General features: G+C 55.9%; 1 protein-coding gene across 1 annotated transcript in view; it reads right to left on the bottom strand.

Moving 5' to 3' along the window:
• The window catches only part of TTBK1 (tau tubulin kinase 1), a 41,791-nt gene extending 20,640 nt beyond the window's left edge, over positions 1 to 21,151 (bottom strand). Inside the window, exons 1-13 of the mRNA XM_054569396.1 lie at positions 21,077 to 21,151; positions 17,975 to 18,136; positions 12,864 to 13,011; positions 12,513 to 12,586; positions 12,166 to 12,306; positions 11,281 to 11,385; positions 10,808 to 10,873; positions 10,256 to 10,348; positions 10,044 to 10,169; positions 8,540 to 8,694; positions 7,326 to 7,557; positions 6,930 to 7,108; positions 3,691 to 4,252 (exon numbers count right to left, since the gene is read on the bottom strand). Coding sequence (XP_054425371.1) covers positions 3,691 to 4,252; positions 6,930 to 7,108; positions 7,326 to 7,557; positions 8,540 to 8,694; positions 10,044 to 10,169; positions 10,256 to 10,348; positions 10,808 to 10,873; positions 11,281 to 11,385; positions 12,166 to 12,306; positions 12,513 to 12,586; positions 12,864 to 13,011; positions 17,975 to 18,082 — 1,989 coding nt within the window. The 5' untranslated portion in view covers positions 18,083 to 18,136; positions 21,077 to 21,151. The remainder of the gene's footprint in view (positions 1 to 3,690; positions 4,253 to 6,929; positions 7,109 to 7,325; positions 7,558 to 8,539; positions 8,695 to 10,043; positions 10,170 to 10,255; positions 10,349 to 10,807; positions 10,874 to 11,280; positions 11,386 to 12,165; positions 12,307 to 12,512; positions 12,587 to 12,863; positions 13,012 to 17,974; positions 18,137 to 21,076) is intronic.
• Positions 21,152 to 23,181: the final 2,030 nt, after the last annotated feature.

The following is a 23,181-nucleotide window of genomic DNA, read 5'->3' as shown; positions in this document are numbered from 1 at the left end:
AGGTGGCAGTTGGAGAGTCCCTACAGAGACTCCCTGCCCGCCTTGAACCATTTAATGTGGTTATGAGGTGAGTGGGGAGGGAAATTCCACAAACCGTGGTTTCAGTGTGCAGCCAGGTTTAGGAGCCCCCACACAGACAAGCTCGGGACTCCTTCCAGACCAAAGGAAAAAGGAAGCCCTGGCTGGTATGGCTCAGTGGACTGAGTGCTGGCCTGCAAACCAAAAGATTGCCAGTTCAATTCCCGATCAGGACACATTCTGGGTTGTGGACCAGGTCCCTAGTCAGAGCAGCCGATCGATGTTTCTCCCCTTGTTTTTCTCCCTCTCTTCCCCTCTCTCTAAAAACAAGTAAATACAATCTTTTTAAAAAAGACTATCTGTATGTTTTTTTAAAAGAAAGAAAGAAGGAGAAAAGGAAAAAAATGCCAGTCCATTTTCTCTTCTTCCCCTCCCCTTGACCAAGGAAGGTCTCTGCAGGGGCCCCCCTGCTGTGCTGGAACACTTGGCCAAACACGTCATGCTCCACGTACTCACACACGGACACACACAGAGGCCACCGTGCACACTGCACTGACATGCCCATGGGCACACCTGTTGACATGGCCAAACTGGGTGAACATGTGTGCTGGCGTGCAAAACACACACATGAACACACACATATACACATCAGTCTGATTCTCTGATCCCGCGCAAGCCACCTGCTCTCTCACGCCTGTGATTTGCTCCTCTCCTAAATACAAAGGCCTCAGACTGAGTGGCCCGGAGCAGGACCCTGGACTCAGGTGCCTGGACTCAAATCCTGGCTCTCCCACTTACCGGCTGCTGACCCTGGGCTAAAGACTCAGCTCCTCTAAGCCTCCACTTCTTTAGCTTTCAAATGGGGGTTGCCCGTTCACAGTATTGTTGCAGGGAGTACACATGCAAAATATGAGAGTGCTGAGAACAGTGACAGCTGCCATTATTTTCATTAGAATTATTACTGTGATTGTTATTCACCTCCCTGCTTTGACATTCCAGGCTTCTGTGGTTCTCTACACACTCACGGACTCACCCGACCTTACACGGACGCACTGTCGTGTGCCCCAACATGCATGTGCACACACATGCACACACCCACACACTGATGCACACTCCTGTGCTAGGCTGACACAGAAAGGCACACACTCAGTTGCAGAATGCTAACCAACTTCACTTCTGTCCGAAAACCAACTCCCACAATCCCCTAACACCACCTCCAGATGCACACGAGTCATCACTCACTGAGACAAGCAGTGCCTGCCCACGTCCCATGTGGAAATTGAGCTCAGCACCAACTCACTGTACAATAGGCCTGTGTCTGCTCTCCCAAATCTCTCTCCTCACCCCCTTGGACAGGGTTCCCCGATGTGAGGATGACTCCCAGGACACGTGTGGGAAGCAGGCAGCTCGGCTCCCTCCCTCTGAGGCCCAATTAGCACAGGTACCAGGAAGGGAGCGGCAGAGCCCAGAGCCAGGAACTAGGCCCCCTGACTTTAATTCTGGGCTCCCTCTCTGCCCCGCATCACCACTGTCGGGCTTCTTCCTGGAATCTGCACTTCCTGTGGGTACAATATATTGTGCACATGATTTCTGATGCCTCGGGTACCCAGTACAGAGTAGATGCTCAGTAGGTGTGGAATACATAAAGGGAGTGAGTAAGTGAATGAATGAGAGGGCAGCAGGGGAGCCCCAGGCAGACCTTGCTCCTAGTGCTTCCCCAGTGCTGGTCCCAGGGGAATAAGGTTCAGGTCAGCAGCACAGCCCTGCTGGCCCGCACCCTGCCCCAGGCGAGCCACCAGCTCAGGCTGGCTCGGACATCTGGGGGTGAGGCCTCATGGCACCCGCTTTTTGAGCCACCAATTTTCCAGAATCCAGGGCAAGGCCAGGATGCCCACCTCTCGGGACCTGAACTCAGAGGCCCTCTCTTCTAGACACAGGGATGGGTCCCAAATACACAGCCCTGCCTGGGGCTGCCCTTCCCCAGGGCACCTGCGTGCTCCCAGGCCGGGCCTCCTGATCTGAGCGCGTAGCAGAACTGGCCCTGGCCCTGCACCCTGGCATCTCCCAGAGCCCCCTGGGGGCCTGTCTCCAATGTGGCATGATAAAGGGAAGCGCCGCACAGTCCCTGAGCCCTCCAGCACCCCCTCCTGAGCTCTCCCCAACACCTCTGAGAGAACATGGGCCCCATTCAGTGCCCAGGGTAAGAGCTGGTGCCACTTCCTGGATCAGACAGAGATTATCTCCTTCCCTACAGAGGAGCCCGTCTAGGCCGTTGGCCTTCTGCCTATTCTGACACCCCATCCTTGCCAGAGAAAGGAACCAAAATACCATGAGACATGCTGCGGATCCTTTGCCTGGCATTTACGATTCGGCCACCATCTGACACCAACCCCAACCCCTGTCCTTCCAGCCTTGTCCCTCATTCCTCCCATACGAGAAGGTTCCACCGCAGCCTAACCGGGTCCTCCCAAGGCCCCCAACACGCCCACCTTGTGCCCAGTCTACGGTCCCTCCAGCCCTGGCTCCATTTCCCTATCACTGTCCGTCCATCCTGGCTCTCAGGGTTCACCTCCTGCATGGAGCCTACCCCCACCTCAGGAAACCCCCCTGCCCCTCCCTGCTGCCCCCACTCCCCTCAGCCACCCCTTTCCTGGTTTCCAGGACGCCCCTCCCTGGGTGCTCCTCCCACATTTTGGCCCCTCTTTCTCAATCTTTCTCAAGGGCTCCTTTTTCTCTTCTTCTCTCCAAAGGTGAGTGTTTTCTGGTTCTGCCCTCCCCCTTGACTCTCCCCACCCCATCCCCGAGTCGTCTTGGGCAACATCGCCCACTACAGAGGCTTCCATGACTCCCAAACCCATATCTACAGCTGAAATCCTCCCGAGCTCTGAGGCCTCCATGTGACCATCCCACAGTATCATGAGGTCATTGTGTTCAAATATGAGTCCATGTTCCTTCAAACCACTGACCGATGGCCCTGCCGTCCAGCCAGAAGGCTGGGCATCGGCCGAGACCCGCTCTGGTCTATCGCAGCCCCAACGCCTCCTGGCTCCATGCACTTTGCCCCACATCCGGAGACCCCACCCTGATCCAAGCCACCAGGGCACCCTCCTGCTGGTGCCTGCCATGTGACCTTTCTGCTTAGAGTTTATTGCCCTTCCAATCCACTTCCCACACAGTAGCCAGAGGGATCATTACAAAGAACCAGTGTAATCATGTCGCACCCCTGTTTAAAAGACTTCAGTGGCTCACCAAGCTTTCATATCGAGCCCCAACCCCTTAGCTTAGCCTCAAGGCCCTCCAGGATGGGGCCCAGGACCTACCTTGCAGCCTCATCTGCTGCAACATGCAATCAGCACAGTGCTTCCTGATTGCCACCTCCAGGCCTTTGCACATGCTGTCCTCTTGGCCTAGGAGGCCTTTCTCCTGCTTTGTCACCTGGGTGACACTCCCATAATGCAAGGTTCAACTCAGAACTTGGAGGGTACTTCCTCCGGGAAGCCTTGCCTGCCCTCTGAGCATAACTCCAGGCCCTGAAACCTGTCTGTCTTCACCACAGCATGCAACCGGTCGCTGGCCGATAGCCCCTGTGGAGCACATGGGGAGCGCTCCAGACTCCCGTGCCAGGACCGTGGGTGTCCAGGGGTGGAGGGTGGGGTGCAGATCCAGCCTTACCTGTCTCTGAGGGCCGGTGGGGTCCGACTCTCTCCGTCGAGGGCGAGGTCCCGAGTGCAGGGGCGAATGGAAAGGGCTGCCGGATGTGGGGGGCTGCGATGTCTCTGACCGGCCATCGGCCTGGCTCAGCTGAGGTTGTGGGGGCTGGAATGGCATCTGCCGTGGGTCCTCCTCAGCCAGTGTCTGCATGCTGCGTCCACGGAGCCGGACAGTGGGCTCTGGCCCTGGCCGCCGCCGCTCCTCACCCTCTTCAGGAAGCGGCCGCAGCTCTTCTGGCTCCTCGTCCGTGGTGCCTGATGTGCTGGGCTCAGCCCCCGGGGGGAAGTCCTTGAGCTCCGTCTCCTTGTCAATGATGACCCACTCCTTGCTGTCGAAGTCTTCCTCCTCAGCCAGCGGCACGGAACGGAAGGCGTTGCTCAGGGCCTCCTGCTCCACGGAGGCTGACACGTCCATGCGGCCACTGGCCTGCCGGTCGGCCTGGCCAGTGTCCACCGACAGCATCTGGGCCGGCTGTGAGGAGCAGGCCTGGCGTGAGGGTGAGCCGGGCAGATCCATTCGTGACCTGCAAAACCATTCCAGGTGGGTCTCAGGGCCCAGCCTCTGGACCCCCAAGGACCCTCCACAGGTGTCAGGGTGGACGGCGACACCTGGACCCTCCTGACCACGGCACCTCTTCACCCTGGGAGAGGCCCAGTCACCTTCTGGGTTGTCACCCTCCACCCCCAATCCCTGTAAAGATTTCATTCATTCATTCATTCATTCATTCATTCATTCTTACATTCATATATTCATTCGACACATTTGTGAATGCTGTATTCCAACAATATAAACATCCAGGAAATAAAATCTGGTTCTGTGTTCAAGGCACTGTCTCCTCCAGACCATTCCAGGGAAACTGAATCTTGCTAAAGCCAACTTTCTGTTCTCCTGTCCAGTGCTCACACCCTATCAGCAGCCCCCTCCATCCAGGGCAAACAGCTACCCGCCCTCGAGTTTGCAGGTGGTTTTTCTAATCTCTTCTACTACCACCATCTGGCCTTGCCTGACTGGTCTCACAACCTTCAACAAACTCCAGTGGCTTCCAGCCCCGAGGACAAAGTCCACATTCCTTACTTTGGCACTCAAGGTCCTTGGTTGCCAGGCCATGCCCCGCTTCCCCATTCCCCTAGCCAGACGCATCTCAGATTCACACGCTTTCCCCAAATTGCCCAAGTGCTCCCACCTCTGTGCCTTTGCGCACGCTGTTCCCTCCACAAGGCCTGTCCTTCTATCCTTTGCTGTCCATCCCAGCTCAGATGTCCCCTCCTGTGGGGAGCCTTCCACCCTCCACAGAGGTTAGCTGGCCTTCCTGGTGCTCCCTGTGCCCGCTTTCCTCACAGAGCAGAGCTCGTGTGTGTTTCCGTATCCGCCTCCCCAAGGGGCTGGGAGCTCTGCCGGGCAGGGAACGGCCGTCAGACTGCTCGCTTCGGGGGCACGGATCCCGTCCTGGGGCTTCTCTTTCACTGTCACCTTAACTGTGCTGTGAATCTCGTACTCCTATTAGAGTGTGTCAGCCACGGGCGTACTGGCCCCCGTGTGAGGAGGAGCGGTCACTACGAAAGGAACAACTGCCCTTCCCCAAATGCCTGGGGAGCCCCACCGAGAACCGCGATGGCTTAGCTCCTCTGGCGCACGCACATCCTCACGCTCAGCCCGCACATCCTCACGCTCAGCCCGCGGGCAGGGGGCTGACTTTCATTCTCCCCCAGCATCGGGCCTGTGAGCGGGAGGGGTGCAGATCTGAAGTCAGCTGTGGAGCTTGTTCAGCATACTGCCACCCCGGCCTACATGGGGCCTGCCAGATCAACGCAGTATATTTATTGATTTGTCAAGGCTTAAAATAAAAACACCCCTGAGGGAGGACACTCAGAGTCTGACCTGTATACTCCCATGTAAAGGGCTGATGTCACTTCCTTTCCTGAGAGCTTTGCTTCGATGGACAGAAAGGAGAGGAAGGGCACCACAGGTAGGGAAGGGCAGAAGGTCGGGTGGATGGTGAAGAGTGGAGTGGGAACTGAGGGGGAAGGTGGGAAATCCGAATCCCATCTGCTTCGTACTTTCCCCTTTCCCCAGCGCCCCAGGGCCCGCCCAAGCAGTCTGCCCTGCCTCTGAGCCCCTGAGAACTGTCCGGAGGAGCCCTCCGCGGCCCTCTCCTTTACCTGCCATCTCTGAAACACGGGTCCACTCTGAGCCAAGCCAACTGGCTCTTCGGACCTGTCTTTGTTCAGGGTACTTCCCACCTCTTTTCTCCACTTATAACCCTCCGTCATCTCTCCCTGTTTCCAGAACCCTCCAGGCGACCATGGATGAGATGTAGGCCAACCTGTGCAAGTGTGAGTGTGTGAGAGTGAGCGTGAGGGCTTCTGGCTCCCTGAACACAGGGTCCGCATCGTCCCTCTGCCCTGGGGTCACCGCAGCGACTGCCACAGGGCTCCGTGTCTCAGGCAGCTCCACACCTCAGGGAGCACTGTGCCTGACCTCGCAGGTGGAGTGCAGGTTGGGGCCGAATCCAGAGGTGGGGCCAGGGCTGAGGCGGGGCATGAAGACCCACGCTGCCTGGGCGTGGAAAGGACTTCAGCCCCTCCACCCCGCGCCCCGCCCCCCGCCCCAGAGCTGGGCCCAGGGAAGAGATCCCCTTCCTGGTGCAGAGAAGTCTTCAGCCCTGCTGTGGGGTGAAGCCCCACTCAAAGCAAGGGTGGTAGGGACATCTCTCTTCTGCCTGAAGTCCTATCCATCAGATCTGGCCCTAGTCCTTGCTCGCCATTGGCCACCCAAGGCTCATCTTAGCTGTAAACTCTCCAACACTTACTTCCGCAAACCAGGTCCCCTCCCTGACAGCCCATCCCTCCTCAAGCTTAGAGCTTCCTGAACCCTTCTCAGGCCCCTCCCCAGAAGCCGAAAGGAACTTAGTCAGCTGTCTGAGGCGTCTGCAATTAATCTCTAGAGCAAGAGGTTCTGGAAGGACATCCACCTACTAACTCTCTCCTCACCTCTTTCTGGGCCTGGGGACCCAGCCTACCCCTCCTGCAGTCTGTTCCCCCCTCCACATCCCTCGTGGCACAAGGTAGGACCTCCACAAACCCCATCCCTTCTCGAGGCTCCATCACCGTGTCTGCCCCAAATCCGACCTTTCCTCCAGGGCAGCCGTGTGAAGGTGGAGGGGACCGGGGCCCTGGACCATCCCTTGGTCCCAGACCCACCTCCTCTCATGTAGCTCCACCCGCCCATCCGCAGTGGAGAGCCTCTCTGACTCAGGGCTGTTGACCCTCCGGTAGCGCAGAGAGCGGACTGGGGTTGTAGGTGAGTCTGGTGGGGCACGCACTGGGGAGCTGGGGACCCCCACACCTCGGTTCTGCTCCTCTTCCACCACGCAGGGGGTCTGCAGGAGAGGGGAGTTCCGTGAGTGGGTCAGGTGGTTTTCTCAGGGCGAAGGAGACAAAGGGAGGTCAAGCACAAGGGTGTTGGTGACCCTGAGAGGTGGCAAGGCCGTGGAGGCCGGGCAAGCAGGTCTGGGGCCAGGAGAGGGCGCTCAGGAGGGCAGGGGAGGGGCCCGGGATTCGGAAAGCCACCCTGTCCCTCTCCCTGGCTGCAGTTACTTTGCCAATGTTGATTCGGAGTTTGTTCCGGTTGACATCTGTCTCCTCCCAGACTTCAGCCTCAGGACCCCCAGGATGGGGGGCAAGGTGGAGGCCAGGGCCCAGCCCCTCGGGGGCCCGCCCAGGCAGGAGTGGGGGTGCGTTCTCCTGGTCACTCAGGTGCTCGCCCTGCAGCACGTCCTCGGTGTTCTCCCGGAGCAGGTCTCCAGGCACTGGCGTCACGTTGACCACCCTGGAGAGGCCAGGAGGAGACAATGGGCGGGGCCGGCAGCGGTGCCCTCTCCTGCCAGCACAGGCCCTGGAGGCCACTGCCACCAGTGGGCGTGGGCACAGGGGAGGCCCCAGCAGGAGTGGGGGTGTCCCCAGGCCCATCAGCACCACAGCTCGTAAAGCCTCTGAGACAAGGCTGTGCCCAGGCTGGCAGCAGCTGTAAGAAGGTGTGGCCGCAGGATGGACGCCCCGCCACCCAGCTCTGTTTAAAAGATCCCACAGCCTTCCAGGCCCTGCGGGGTTTCCACTGCAGTTCATTGGTTGGCTTCCTTTATACCAGGAATGGTCTAGAGAGAAGAATCACTTTGGAGCTCCTTGAACAGTGTCTTTACAGAACTGGGCACCGTAATGTGCTGAGAAGTCCTGTTGAGTCTCCTACCCAAATGTGTGCCTGGAGCCCCTGCCCACATCTCCCTCTGGCTCATTCCCAGGGTTGGGCGGGGAGCCCCTTCTCACACTGGCCACCTCTGTCTTTGTGCTTGTCACGTGGTTCTGACATTGCTGACCCATCGGTTACAAATACCCTCGACTCAGTTGAGAGCACTCGGAGGGCAAGCACTGCGCGGTTCTCTCTGTGCCCCTAGTGGTGGGGATCCAGATATGTTCGCTAAATGAACACACTTGAACCTGGAGAAACAACAAACTGTGGGGCTCAGACAATTTCACTCAGGGCTTCCTGATGTCCACTAAGGTCAACAGCTCCAAATGTGGACCCCATTCCATGCCTAGACTGAGAGTGCCGATGTAGCAGAACTTCCTGGGGTTCGAGAACTCCACTGTTGAGCTCCACTTAGTGAGCTCTTAGCGTAGAACTCCACTAGGAAAAGGAGAGATGGCCAGGTGTGTTCAGGTAGGAAGAGGAGAAAAGAGCTGGGTTCTAGGGTGGCAGCCCCAGGCAGAGCTCATACGGTTCCCCCCCAGCCATCGCCCCTCCCGAGACTCACCCAAACATGGCTGCCGTCTGCCGGGTGTTCTGCTGGGGTGGGGTGGAGGTGCTCGTGGACAGGAGGGCGTCGGTGCCCGCCTTCTCCCAGTCAAAGGCCTCATTCTCAGCGATGCCCCGCTCCTTCATGCTGTTCTCAAACACTGACATGATCAACTGCAGGGGGCGAGGGTGTGGGAGGACAGAGAGGTTGACCCTGGGGCTAGCCAGGAGGCGGGGACCGCGGCTGGGCTGCAGGGGGGAGACAGGGGCCTTCCAGGGCAGGGGTAGGCCATGAGGAGGCGTTGGAAGGAGAAGGGCACATTGATTTTTAAATGAAAACATGCACACAATATACAAATCAGCATGCAAATTATCACCTTGGTTTAAGCCCCACTGGCTGGACATAAGCCCCCTGATATCTGTCCCCTGATTACCATCCCCAGACTCCTTTGCCATTTTCACCATCTCAGCCATCGCAACAGCAGCCCAGAGCCCCCGGAAGTTTCCCAACCCACCACCCGGGGTCATGGTGCGCACAGGCAGCTTCCTCTGTCTGCAGTGTCTTCCCACTCGTCCATCAGTCCATCCTCTCTGAAGCCTTCCCTGACTCCCCACCTTGGCTGGGCACAGCGCATCGGCCTGAACTGTTCACACGCCTCCCTGCCAGCTCTACACCTCTAGCGGCCGGCATGGGGCTCCGCACGGGGTGTGCTCTCCTCTCTTTGGTCTGGGGGACCCCCAAGGTTGAGCTAAGAATGGGGGACATGGCCTCCTACTGCCCAAGTGAGGCGTCTCTGCCAGCAACCATGGCTCTGTGCTCAGAAGGTGGCGGGCAGTTGTAGACCCTCTGAATCCCCCAGACCATTCCACTCTGGCTTTGCTCTCTCCAGAACACAGGGCAGGCTCTCTCTGTTGCAGGACCTGCTTCATTGAGTGCCCACTGTGTGCCCAACACTGTGCTCCCCACGGCGGCACACAGTGGGTCCAGGCAGGACATTGCTGACGTTTCCCCCACTCTTGGATCAGGGTCAGCAAGTCCCATAGGGGTGCAGGGATGGCGCCTTGGAAAGTGCACTGGACTTGGAGTCAGAAGATGTGCCCGAGCCCGGCCCTGCTCCTAACCAGGCTGTCAGGCCTCAGTTTCCTCATCTATGATATGGAGACGATCATCCCACTTGGAGTCCTGCAGAGTTTTGGTGTAAAGTGCTTGAAAGCACTCGGCTTCATGAAATGTTAAATGCTAAAATGATAACGTAAGGAACACACAATTATCACCAAAGGCTTGTTTTGAAGCTTAAATGAATTAATGCATGAAAAGCACTGAAAACAGGGTAAGCTCTTGATAAATCTTAACTATGCCTACTGTTTATAAGAGTGCAAAACAGTTTCGTGCAGTTGGAAGACGAGGGGGAGATGGTGAGGGCCAAGCCGGCAGGGACGAAGGGCCTCGGCAGGAGGGTGCTGCTCGTGATGGTCGCCCACAGAGAGGTATCCGGGGATGCAGGCGGGTGGCAGGCTCCCACCTGGTAATCAGGCTTGGTGAAGTAGTCGAGGCTGGCGATGTGGTCCAGGAAAAGGTGGAACTCGGAGGGCATGTGCTTCAGTAGCATCCGGTGCTCATACTTCTCCTTGATCATCCCCACCTGCTCCTGGAGGCAAGAGACGCAGGTAGATGGAGCCTCAGCTGCCCCCATGCACCCCGCCACCTCCTCAGACCCAGCTGCACAGGGCTCACTTTGTCCTTGATCTTCCTCCAGGGCAGCTGGCCCACTGCAAACTCCACCAACATGTAGAAGAGGGACCACAGGTCATCGTGGCGGCCCATCTCCTGGGGGTGGAGGGGTGGGGTCACCCACAGCTCTCAGGTCCTTCCCTGAGAGCAGGGCGCTGACCCTTCACTGAGGTCTATCAGTCAAAGAGGCCTGACACCCAGGTTTCTAGGGGCAGAACTGAGGTCTCCCTGAAGTCCTGGCTCCCTCCCCTACCCACCGGCATACATAGGACCCCAGTCAGAACTTCTGTGTGTGCTTTCTCACCCCACAGAGATTTGCGTTGGGAACAGAGAGGAGCAGGTGCCCCGAAACAAGAAAGAAGGGTAAGTCAAGGGCAGAGCCTCTTTCCAATGGGGGTCTCTAAAGTGGCAGCTTCCAGCCCTGCCCCATCCTTCTCCGATGCTCATCCCGACCTCCAGAGCTGCCCACCCTACCCTCTCCCTCAGCACCATACTCCACTCCGGACCTGTGCCTTTCCTGCCCTCACATCCCTCAGCCCTGGCTCTGCCACTCACCCGGTTCTTGTGGGCATTGACTGAGGCATATCGAACAGTCCCTCGAAACCCGGCCACATTCCGAGGCTGCAGAGGAGAAAATACCGCCAGGAACCTCACGGGCTGCCCCTGACCTTGGCCTCATTTCAGCCATGCTTACTAAGCCTACCTCTGCCTACTTTAACCCTGACCGCCTCCCTGAGGCACCCCCACCCCTGCCATGTTGGCCTGGTCAGGAACAAACCTGGCACGCCCACCCAGTCCTAACCGTGTCTCCTGACCCTGCGTCCGTCCTTGACCAGAGTGGGCAGACAGATCACAGAGTGGATGCAGCATCCATCAAGAGCCCAGGCTAAGGGAGAGAGGGGATGAGCCGAATGTGGACAGAGGTGGGTGCTGCTGGTACTGAACACAAGCGGGGCCTGTTCAGGCAGCTGCGGGAAAACCTGGTGAAGCGTCCCCGGGAGGCCGGGCTCGCGCACAGCGGTACTCACGGGCCGAACGTCCCCCGTGGTGTTGGTGTACTGCCGGGCCAGCCCGAAGTCCAGCATGTAGCACTTCCTGTAGGTAGACGGCAGCCTGCCCATGGCAAAGTTTGACTGCAGGAAGACGGCAGCTGTGAGCCGCGGGCTCCAACCCGACCTGGCTCACCCCGAAGGGCACCAGGAGACATGGTGAGGGACCCTCAGCTCACCTACGCTCACAGAAGAGTAAAACACCAGCATTCGTGGCTGGTCAGAGCACCTCATATGAGAGGCAAGTGAGATTATCCTCATTTTAGAGATGAGGAAACTGAAGTTCAAAGAGTTTAGGGAGCTTGTCCAAGATCACACAGCAACTGATGACCCAGCTAGCTGACGGCTCAAACAAGGTCTGTCTGGCCCTACGTCCTTGGAACCCCCAGCAGGGCAGGGAGGCTTAGTCTAACTAAGGCTGGAGGATACCTACGTTGTTCTTGCTGTGTGACCTAGGGCCATTCAAGGGACCTCTCTGGCCTGGTTTTACCCCTTAAGATTGGCAGTTTTTTCCAGCCAAGATCCAAGACGTCACAAAATTAGCATTTGAGATTCCTTACAAAGCCCCAGCCCCTGGTCCCCTTCCCTCGGCCCTCTCGTACTTCCCCACTCTCTGCACCTTTCTAGGTTGAAGGACTGTTCAGGTCGGGGTGAGAGAAAGGAAAAGAAGAGAAGTACAGGAGAGGGCGTGGGGCGGACAGGGGTGTGTGCCCCTGCGAGGCAAGTGAGAGGCAGAGGTGAGGCTTGGGATAGAAAAGAAACTGTTCTGGAGAGGAAACCAGGGGCCCAGAGAGGGAGGGAAGGTGTGTGTGGGAGGGAGGAGCGCTGTGCGTGGAGGGCAGGATGCGGTAGGGCAGGCCTCACCGGCTTGATGTCGCGGTGCAGGAAGCCTACGGAATGGATGGCCTCAATGGACTCCAGGATCTGCTTGCCCAGCCGCAGCGTGGTGCTCAGCGTGAAGGTGCCTCGCGGCTGACTACGACGCAGGTCAGCTAGGTTCCGGCCCTGGGGGAGAAGGGTGACCCTGCTCAGCATCTGTCCCAGCCACCACCACTGTAACAGTCTGCCCAGCCTCCCGCCACCCCCTGAAAGGCCTGGGCCTACTCCCCACTCCTCCCGGGGCCGCAGTCTCCCTTCCCCACGCCCCGCGGCAGGAACCACACCCACGTTCTTGGGTGAGACTGGAGGGAGGACGGGCCACAGGGACTCACCTGGAGCTGCATTACCACGTAGTTAAACTTCTCATTCCGGCCGCAGCCAATGAACCGGCACACGTGGTCTTTCCCTGAGGGGCACAGACAGGGGTCTCCCAACGTCTACTCCTTCTCCCTCACGTCCAACCGAGATGGGTTCCTAGGAGGTGCACTCTGGATTCCTGGTCCCCCAGCCCTGGCCCCGTGGCCACATTGCCTACCACCACCCTCTGCCTTAGCCCCATCATTGCTCTAAGACTCTGGTCCCATCTCACCTCGTCCATCACCTCCCCCTCAGCCCCTTCCCTCCACCACACAGCCCTCCTCCCCAGCACCCCTCCCTTCTACCCTCCTGCCCTAGGCCCGAACCTTGCAGCTTTTTGAGCACAGCCACCTCCATCTTGAGGACCTGCTTGGGCTGCTGGGCTGACTCCACCTTGAGGGCCACATTCTCCCTGGTCAGCAGGTCCATGGCCTCGTAGATTTCACCAAAGCCCCCGCCCCCAATCTTTTTCAGCTACAGAGACAGGGAGGGAATAGGGGACACAGGGATCAGACTGAGCAGTTCCTCATCCCGCCCATTGCTGGGGGGCCATGCCCTTCACTGATGAGGGCAGAGGCCATCCTTCAAGGGAAGGACCTCAGGTCTCCCATCTTTGCCCCCGCCACCAGGGCCCCCACCTCCTTTATTAGTGTGGGAGACAGAGAGCTCAGCCATGGGTGGACAACCACACACACACACACACACACACACACACACATACACACAGTCAGATGTTAGAGTGGGCAGTGTGAACGGGTATGAAACACGTGACTTCATGCAGACATGGAGACAAGGTTATACAGGATTCTGAGGACAACTGTATCCTCAGGATGGGCCATCATGAATCTTTTCTTCTCTGGAAGGGCAATAAATATCACGCTTTTCCCAATCCCCTGCCCAGATTGAGCAACGTCCAGAAGGAACACTAATTTCCAGACCCTGCCAGCTTCAGGGCAGATTCCCCAGGAGGCGGTTGGCAGAATCCTGAAAGGTGTCACCAGAGTATGTGGAGGGGGGAGTTTTTGAGGGTGGAGACTCAGGAAAAGGTGCTCACTGCCCATGCCTGCTACTGAAGCTCACATCACTCCCCAGACCTCTGGTCAGGTCCCCAAAACCACAGTGAGCCTCCTCTTTGGGGCTGGGGACGCTGTGGGAGCATGTGGGAACGGAGGTTTGGAGAGAATCTGTGTATTCCCTGGGGCAGGGCGGTGGAGATCTAACCCTCTGGGTCCTCCTCCTCTAGCATCCCAGGGCAGGTAGTGAGAAAAGACGGAGGGAACTGTGCTGGAGGAAGAACCAGCAAGGGGAGATGAGCAAAGCTGAGTTATGGGAGGGAAGAAAGTCATGTCAAGTCAGAGGCCCAGGGGTCTTAAGGGTGAGGGTGCTGCTGGCAATGATGGAAGGGGGGAGGAGGTGCTGAGTTCTAAGTTGGGACTTCTTTGATTTAAGAAAGATGTACAGCCCAATTCTCGCCTCCTCAGGGAGCCTGCCCCTCATGGCTGATGGAGCCCTCACTTGTGTCCTTCTGGCTTGTAACTGCTCAGCCACAGCTGGTCTTGCTAATGATTGAGCGGAGGCTGCTCTGATGGGCCAGCCTGTAACAGACTCCGAGCATCCTGCAAGTCTGAGCCCTCCCCTTAGCATTTATTCAGTACTTGGGTGCCCACTAAATGTCGAATGATGGTTGCAGTATGGGACTGAAGGGAGGAAGGAGGCAGGGCAGAGCTGAGGACTGGGGGTATCCAGCAGGTGGCAACTGAAACCACTCTAGAAAGAGAAGGACAAAGGGAAGATTTAGAAGAGAAGTTAGAAGGTTAGATGGGCTCTTGAAGACTCTTGTGTCCAGGAAGGAGACAGGGAAAGCGGGAGGGGGAAGGAGAGTGAAAAATCAGAGTCCCCCTCTACTTGAGACAAAAGTTGAAGGTCAGATTTCTAGAAGAATTTCAGAACCAGGAGGGGACAGGCACAGACTTGAGGGAAGCAATGGCATGATGGCATGTCTTCCTCTGGGAACCTCTAAACTCAGGGTAGATTTTAGCATCTTCTGAATTCCTTTGTGGTTTGCTGCATGCAAGCACGCGGGAAAGGGCCCAGGGAGGGGAACAACCATGTCTTGCTTCTGTGCTCCAGACTCACAAATATCATCTCAGCTCATTCCCAAAGGTGTGCAACAACACAGGGGAGGAAGGTCATAGGAGTCACCATTTTTTACAGAAGAAAAACTGAGGCACAGAGTTAAGAACCTTGCCCCAGGTCACATGGCTAGTAAGTAGCAAAGCCGGGTGTCATTTAAACCTAGGCAATCTTCCCTGGATGGTGTTGCTCAGCCAGGGATTGAATGGCGGCCTGAGAACCAAAGGGTGGCTGGTTCAGTTCCCAGTCAGGGCACATGCTTGGGTTGCTGGACACGTCCCCAGTAGGGGGCGTGCAACAGGCAACCACACATTCATGTTTCTTTCTCCCTCTCTTCCTCTTTCTCTAAAAAAAATAAATAAATAAAATCTTTAAAATATATATTTTAAAAAATGGACCTAGGCAATGATGCAGAACACACACTCTGAACCACAATGTTATAGGAACAGTTGATCACACTGGAATTAAATGTCGGGGCTGAAATTCAAGCTCAGATCTACTAGGCTCCGAAATCCTTGCTGGGGATGGCAAGAAGGGCTCGGGGCAGCCAAGACATTTCTGACACCTACTCCCCACTTTTCCAGGGTGCCCGAGGGTATTTCTCTACCACCTCCATTTCCAAACAGAGCTTATTTCCCCTTTCTTAGTCCCCTTCTTACACCCACCTTCTCTTTACAGAGCCTCCCTGGGATGAAGAGCTGGGCACCTGCACCCACCCCCTTACCCAACACCCCTCATCCCTGGACCTTCATCCATGGGCCACAGCAGGCACAGAGACTAGGCCCATAATACTCTTAGGGGGCAATGAAAATGCTTTAATTTCTTTTAAAATCAAAAGGAGAAAAAATTAACTTTTAGGTAAAAAAATTTTAATATCTAATATTAAGTTATTCCTCTTTATACCAATCATAGAATTATATCTACGATTGTATACCAATCAGTTGTATTGCAGTCATAGAATACAATTTTTAGTACTTTATTATTGAGGGAGGGGCCCAAGGAGAAGTGCCCGGGCCCACGAAAGCTGTAGTGCGGCCCTGCCACAGAGCAGACCCTATTCACGCCCTATCCCCTGCCGAAGGGCCGCCCGAAACTGAAGGAGAAATATGACAGGGCAGGACCAGCATTCTCTTGGGGAAAAGGAAGCCTGGTTTTCTGGCCCAGCTCTGGGTGACCTGGGGTGCAGTCCTTAAATTTTCTGAGGCTCCACTTCTCCTCCTCTGTGAAATGAGAGAGTTGGACTAGAATTGGTCACAAAGACTCCATCAACTCTACGGTCCCGATTCTTCGATGGGCTAATTCTTGGAAAGCATGACTGTTGGCCCAGCAGCCAGACAGATCTGGTTCTACCTCCCAGTCCCAGTAACTTGGCAAGTGAACTAATCTCTGTGCCTCTGTTTCCACACCTGTGAAATGGGGCTGACAGTATCTATATTTTTTCACAGTGTTTGGCGACAGTAAGTGCTCAAAACAAATTCTAAGTTTTTCTTGCTATTACTGTCTGCTAGTCTAACTCTGAGAAGCCTGCCTCAAGAAGAAGAAGATGTTATTATTTTTAAATACCCCACCTAGTGCCACAGACCCTCATCTTCTCTTGGCAATAGCCCATCTCTGGGCAACTTATTCTTGGTTCCTGGGCGCTTCCTCATGCCTCTGCCCCATCCCTCCCGGGGAGAATGCCGAGCGGAAGCATCTGACACCCCAGCATCTCCAGTTCTCCAGGAGGGTGGGGAGTGAGTGTGTAGAGAGGTGCACTGCGTGCATGGCCCTTTTCCCCAACTTCCCTTGTCATTTCTCTTCTCACTCATCTCCTACTTCCTCCCTCAAAAACACAAGGAAATTCTAACCCAAACTCAAGAACACAATCTTTTTCTCACCTCTTCAGTATACATGTCCTTCTGCCTCCAGGCTGCCAGCACCAGGAGCTCCATAACTCCCTCCGCATTACTGCCTGAGCTCTGCCTCCTTCCCCTCCAAACACACCCTCCTACCCCGTCCGTGGAAAAACTGTCTTCCACAGAGCCAGTCCCTGGTGCCAAAAAGGTTGGGGACCCCTGCTCTATTGTATCTTCATTTCTTGATTACTGTCCTTGCTCCTCCTTCCCCAATATCTGTCTCCCATTATTCTCTCTCAGGAAGTTCCCCTCTGGGACATAGACAACCCTACCCTCAGTTATCCCGCTCCTCCAGCTCCACCGCCCCCCCCCCCCCCCCCCCCGCCGACAACATCTCCAACTATTGCACCACCTTTGCCCCTATCCGTGAGCCTCTAAGGGACCTGCCCAGCGAGGTGGCTGTTGCCAAGGAGATCCACCTGCACTCAGGCCCACTCTCCTCTCAACCCAGAACCCTGATGAGCTGAGCTCCTCCCCCCAACACACACACACACACACACACACACACACACACACACACAGAAACAGGCTCAGTATACACCTGATCCGTACACTGGTCCCTGTCTTCCTCCTGGCTCCCCACTCAGGTGCAGACCCACAGCTCACACACTATCACCCCACATCCGCCCCACATCAGCCTGCCTCCGCAATGGTAAGAGGCAAGCAGAGAGCTCCTATGCAACGGAAAGAAAGGGGATGGGACAGGATTGATTTACAGCAGGTCTTGCTCCCCAGGCACTGCCTTTCCCTTAACCGTCACATGTTCCCCTCTCATCGAGACCCAAACCCCCGAGGAGCCTCGGACTACAACTCCCAGCAAGCCGAGCAGCCTGAAGTCCTGGGCTGAGGAGCAAGGCACGCTGGGAGATGGAGTCTCGGCTTGTTGCACCTGCCGCAGCAACCAGTGAGGGGAGGAGGGTGGATGGAGAAGATGGAGTGCGGCTGCGGTGGGAGCAGCCTGCAGGGCCTCTTTCCGGGAACCCAAGCCTCCGCGTCCTCTGCTGCAGCGGAGGGACACAAGCTCACTCACTGCCCTTCACCAAGGGCCGGCAGGGAAAGAGCCCCCGCCCCCACCTTCTTTCTCCCCCACCTTCCTTTCTCCCCCCAACTGAGCTTGCTGCTCCTTCTCCGACAACCAACCAGGAGTTGTTCCAGGCTGGGACCGACCAACTTGACCCTTTCCAACTAGCCAGGAAAGGGGTGAGAGAGGGCGGGGCTAGAGAGAGGGCACTGGGAGCAAGCGACTGTCCACAAGTACAGGCAAAAATAATGACATGCAAGCCGTGTACAAATGAGTTCAGGGGCACCTCCCAGTTAGGATAGGTGCGCAGAAGGCACCAGTCTTCACAGATTTCTAGGTCCCTTCCTCCCCCGGCCCCTCCCTCTGCCCCGCTGGGTCACTCACTCACCACCTTCCAGCGATCCTTGACCACGTAGTTGGCCGGCAGGATGTCGGCCTGCTCCCCTCCCCCACTCATGTTGGTTTCGTCCTTAAGAGCAGCCGCTAGGCACTGCATCCGCCAGCCCGAGGGAGGGGTGTCCGCAGGGCCTGCCCTGGGGGGGCCATCTACCTGAGGGAGTGGAGAGGGGCTGTGAGTGGGGTGGGCCACGGAGCCAGGATCACCTTGCAGATAAGATGATGGGAAGCGCCATTCTAGCAGGCGTCCTACCCTGGGCCCACTGGACAGATGATGCTCCCGGGGCTACCGGTGGGAGCATTGTGTAAGCACCGGGGTGGAGGTCAGAGGAGAAGACAAATACTCTTCACAGGAAGGGAGATACAAACTACAAACTACAAACCGGAGATGTGAAAACCAGCAACACACATTGATGAAAAAGGAGAGGAAAATGATGTGTGAACAAAGAGTCTGGGGAAAAGGTTTCCCAAGGAGACATATGCTAGCTAATGTGGGGGAGACTTGCTACCCAAGGAGCACACGAGACTGGGACCAGTGTTTATACTGGGGAGACCTAGGCCAAGAAGGGCTAGTCTCAGTGACTCGAGCTGTCGCCCCCTGCACCCACACCTTCCCTGTGCCACAAGGCTTATGAAAGGGGAGAACTGCCGACAAAGGGGTGACCCATGGGGACGCACACCAAAGTGACAGAGACCTGCTAACCAACTGTGGGAGGTGCAATAACCTGAGAATGAAGAGATAGGCAACAGCCCCTCAAGGATGGTGTGGAGTGAGGAGGAGGCAGCAGCTGAGAGGCACACCCATTCTCAGTGGTGAGCCCGAACCAAGCAAGGACAGGAGTGATGAGGTGAACATGAGGCAATGGACTCCAGACATGGATTTTAGAGAGAGAGCCGCTGTATGGACACTCGGAGAGAGGCAGGCTGAACTGGGAGGAACTGGGGACTTCAGGGAAGTGGGAACAGCCTAACAGAGGAGTGACAGGAAGCAGCAGGTCTGTGTGGGCATGGGGTGGGAGCGTCTGACCACCCCTATCTGTCGTCCGCTCAGGAACCAACAAGAAAGAACACAGCTCCTGTTGCGTTCGCATAGGTAGAAGGAGGATACCAGGGAGAGAGTCCCAACTGTGAGGGTTGGGAGCCAGCCAGGGTTACTCAGAAAAATGAACGTGTGTGCACCCATGTGCCTGTCTGTGTATCTGTGCATGTATCCCTCTGTGTGTATGTCTTTGTGTGTATGACTGCATGTCTGTGTGTGTCTCTGTGTCTATGTCTGTACACCTGTGCCCGTGGGTGCTTTTGTGTGTTTTTGTGTCTCAGTGTGTGATATGCATGTGTAGGTAGGGGGCCCAAAGAGATAACATTTTGAGATCTCTGCTAACCCAGTACAGGAATAGAATGAGGATCTTTTCTTCTTTTCTTTCCCACTACACTTTTTATAAGCACACCGCCCTGCCCTCACAATGACCCTGGAGAGTCACAGATGGCAGGAAGTCACTCAGGCCGGGCCTGGGGGGCGGTGAGAGGAGGAAAGTGTCTAAGATATCTATGGGTAGCTTGGGAACTCCATTAACCTGTCTTTCCTTGGGATGGGATAATTCCCCAGGGCCCCGCAGTCTAGCCATCTTGGTACAGGGGGCAGCAGGAATGGTGAAGGAAGGGAAGCAACCTTCGACAGGGCATGGTGCGCCGTGAGGGATACGCGGAGAAGGGATCTCCATGGGGAGAGACCATGTCACTCTTTTTCTGTATTTCTTCAAATGACTCAGCTGACTGTTTCCTCCAATCCAGACAACTTCAGAGTATCAGAACTGTGGGGCTATTGAATAGGCCTCTGTTCTCCTTCTGCCAAGTGACCTATGGGGCAGGAATTTGCAGGGCAGAGAGGGCAGTGGCAGGATGAAGGAGAGGTAGGGTTGAGGGGAGTGGGTTCCGGAATATATGCGGAGAAGACAGGTTGAGGACAAGATAAAAGAAGCAATTGAACCACTAGGGAGGGTGCCTTAAGGAGCTGAACTGGGTGGCCTCTGGGGGGCCTTCCAGTCCTGTGATGGTGGGTTCTATAGGTTGATGAGAAAATTTTAGGTCCTGTTCCCATTTTATAGATGGGCAAGTCAAGGAGGAAGAGATAAGGTGGGAAAAGAAAGAGTGGAGGCAGGAGGATAAATGAGGGTTCCCTGCCTCTCCCTATTCACTACCCGTCCCACTCTCTGCCTCAGAGGACTACACTCAACTCAAACTAAGAATGGATGCCACGAACACAAGTAACTTGGCTACCCTCTTACTGTCCCTTAGAACCCTTTGGGTGTGTGGAGGCATGGGTGTGTAGTGAGAGAGGGGACCATGGAGGAGGTCTTCATGAGCATATGTCAGAGAGTGCATGTTTGAGAGCAAGGGGCTAGTAACGTGAGAGAGAGAGAGAGATATCAAGATCTAAGTCGTTGGGAGCTTCTAATGCTTTGTGAGTATAGATGTTGATGTGTAACTATGCAAGGTGTGAGCCAAGTATGTGTGGGAATCTGGGAGCTCAGGTAAGGAGGGGTAATGGAAACAGATGAAAAGGTGTGTGGGAGGGGGCAGAGGGGAATGAAAGGGACCAGGAACGACCGTATCAGAGGAGGGGGTTGAGTAGGATAGAGACAGGTTAGAGATCATGGTGGCAGATGAAGAATCCAGGACCAAGAGAGGGGTTTCTGGGCACAGTTGAAGGAGTGAGGTAGTTGGTAAGAAGGCTAGTGGAAGAAATGGAAGGACTGAGGACAAGGGAGAGAGGTAATGGAGAAAGCTGGAAACGACTTGTCATGAGTGACAGGAGATTGAAGTCACTGGGACAGGGCCAGAGATGAAGAGCGAGGAGCAAATCCCCTGGAGGGCAGGCAGGAATGGGTGGGTATGTGTTGGGGGCAGGGAGCCGGTCCAGGCCTCGGATGCGGCCCAGGATGTGTAGGCCGGCGTCCCAGCGCCGGCGGAGACAGCAGCAGCGGGGAGCGCTGGAGAAAGCTGCGCTGAGAGGGGAGCCAGGCCGAGGCCCGCCGAGGCCGTGGAAGGAGCCCCCACCCGACCCCCGACCCCCGCCCGCCCCGCCGCGCCTCACCTGCTGTGGGCCCGCTGCGGCTGACGCTGCGGCGGCGGAGGCAGCGGCTTGGGGCGGTGCATCCCCCGGGGCTGCGGCGGGGAGGGGGCGGGGGCGGCTCAGTGCGGCGCTGGGCGGCCCGCTCCCTCCGGCGGCGGCCTCCCGACCGGGACCATCCCGGCCCGGCCCGGCCCGGCCCCGATCCTCCTCGGGCGGCGGCGGCAGCGGCGGAGCGGGGAGCTGCCCACAATGCACTGCGCCGCCAGCATCAGCACCAGCCCTGACATCACCGCCCCACCGCCCCGGCTCTTACATCACCGCCCTTTCTTTGACATCACATTTTACTCTGCCCCCTTCTTCACTCCTGCAGCTCTAGGACTCTCTCGCGCGCGCGGTCCTGCTCTAGCTCTTAGGATCTCCTCGCTGACCTCAACCATTCACTTGACCCCATCCCCCAGCAGGGCCCCATCCCTCCTTACCTGTCTACGTAAACCTCACCTGTCTCCATCGCCCTTTTATCTCCTGCCCTCCCAGCATGTTTCTGTAACTCCTCGTCTGTCCCCATCAGCCTCAGCTGATTTCCCCACTCCATCCTCCATATATTTCTGTTACTCTCCTCTAAGCTAATTTCCCTTCACCTGCCATACTCTTCTGCCCCCATTTCTTCTAACACCATCCCTCACCTGCAGCTCTCACCTCAGCACATACATACCTTACCTCCTGGTTCTCTCTCTCTCTCTCTCTCTCTCTCTCTCTCTCTCTCTCCCCTCGTTTCATACTGCTTACCAGATAAGATGCGTGCTCTTTACTGTGACATTAAAAATTCTTCCCAACACAGGCCCACAGAGGCTATTACTACCCTGCTGAGAGACTGAACTGCTCAACATTCACTGAACATATTTTGTACTTTGTCTCTCTCAGGCCCTTCCTTCCATCCTCATGCCTTCGATAAATGCATACTGAGCACTTTTCAACAACAACAACAATAACAACAACAACAATAGCAGAACCTATTTACTCTCGCCAGTCACTATTCTGACTTTATGCATATTAACTCCTTTAATTCTCATAACAACCCTATGAGGTAGCAGTACAAATGTTGTACCCATTTTATAGATGAAGTAACTAAGTTACAGAAATTTGAATAATTCACCTTAGGTTACCCACCTAGCAAGTGGCAGAGCTGGGATTCAAACCCTGGCTCCAGAGTCCATGCTCCTAACTGCTCTGCTGGGAGGAAGTGTCGTTGAGTTGGCAAGAACAGTCAGAGGAGGCATCTCAGATGGGTGCATTCAACTGTAATTTGAAGGATTAGAAGTTTTCCAACAGACAAGTGGTGCCCAGGCAGAGGGTGAGAGAGATTTCCAGGCTGAGAGAAAAACCTGAGGTGAGCTGGGGGTAGGTGTGTGCAAGATGAAGGGCCTTTTGTGCTGTGCTAAGAAGACTCTATTTTCTCCACTTCGTTTTAGAAAGTGTAGTGGATAGTGTAGCGAGCCATCCAGAGACCCCTTCAGAATCTAGGCCGACTCCTTCTTGGGGAACTTCCCCCGCTTAGGGAGATGCCTCATCCAAGACCATGCGCCCTTCCTGGGGCATCCCATATGTGATCAATGATCAGCCTGTGAGTATAAAGGTCTTTCCCCCTTCCCTCAACTTGGGGACAGCTCTGAAAGGACATTCATTTTGAAAATTCCCGAAGGGGCAGCTTCTATTGAGACTGCATCAAAGCTCAGCTTCCCCTCTACCCAATACTGCTCTCTTCATCCCTCCACAGATGTTGGTCCTCAGAGCACTTCCCCATATGCCTATACTGCGTGATGATCTCTGTCTCAGAGTCAGTGTCCAGGACAATGAGACCTTTAGATAGAAAATCACTAAAGAATTCTAAGCAGAGCCCTGGTTGGGTAGCTCAGTTGGTTAGAGCATCGTCCTAGGGCACCAAGGTTGCAGGTTTGACCCTGGTCAGGGCACATACAAGAATCAACCAATGAATGCATAAATAAGTGGAATGACAAATTGATGTTTCTCTTTCTCCCTCCTTCCCCATTCTCTCTCTAAAGATCAATTTTTAAAAAGAATTCTGAGCAGAAATAATACACAGTCTGATTTGGTTTGAATTATTTTCC

Source organism: Pteronotus mesoamericanus, unplaced genomic scaffold, assembly GCF_021234165.1.
Source record: "Pteronotus mesoamericanus isolate MK-2021 breed Mesoamerican mustached bat unplaced genomic scaffold, CSHL_Meso_final contig_20, whole genome shotgun sequence".
Classification (NCBI taxonomy): Eukaryota; Metazoa; Chordata; class Mammalia; order Chiroptera; family Mormoopidae; genus Pteronotus; species Pteronotus mesoamericanus.
This window is presented reverse-complemented; position numbering and strand designations above follow the sequence as displayed.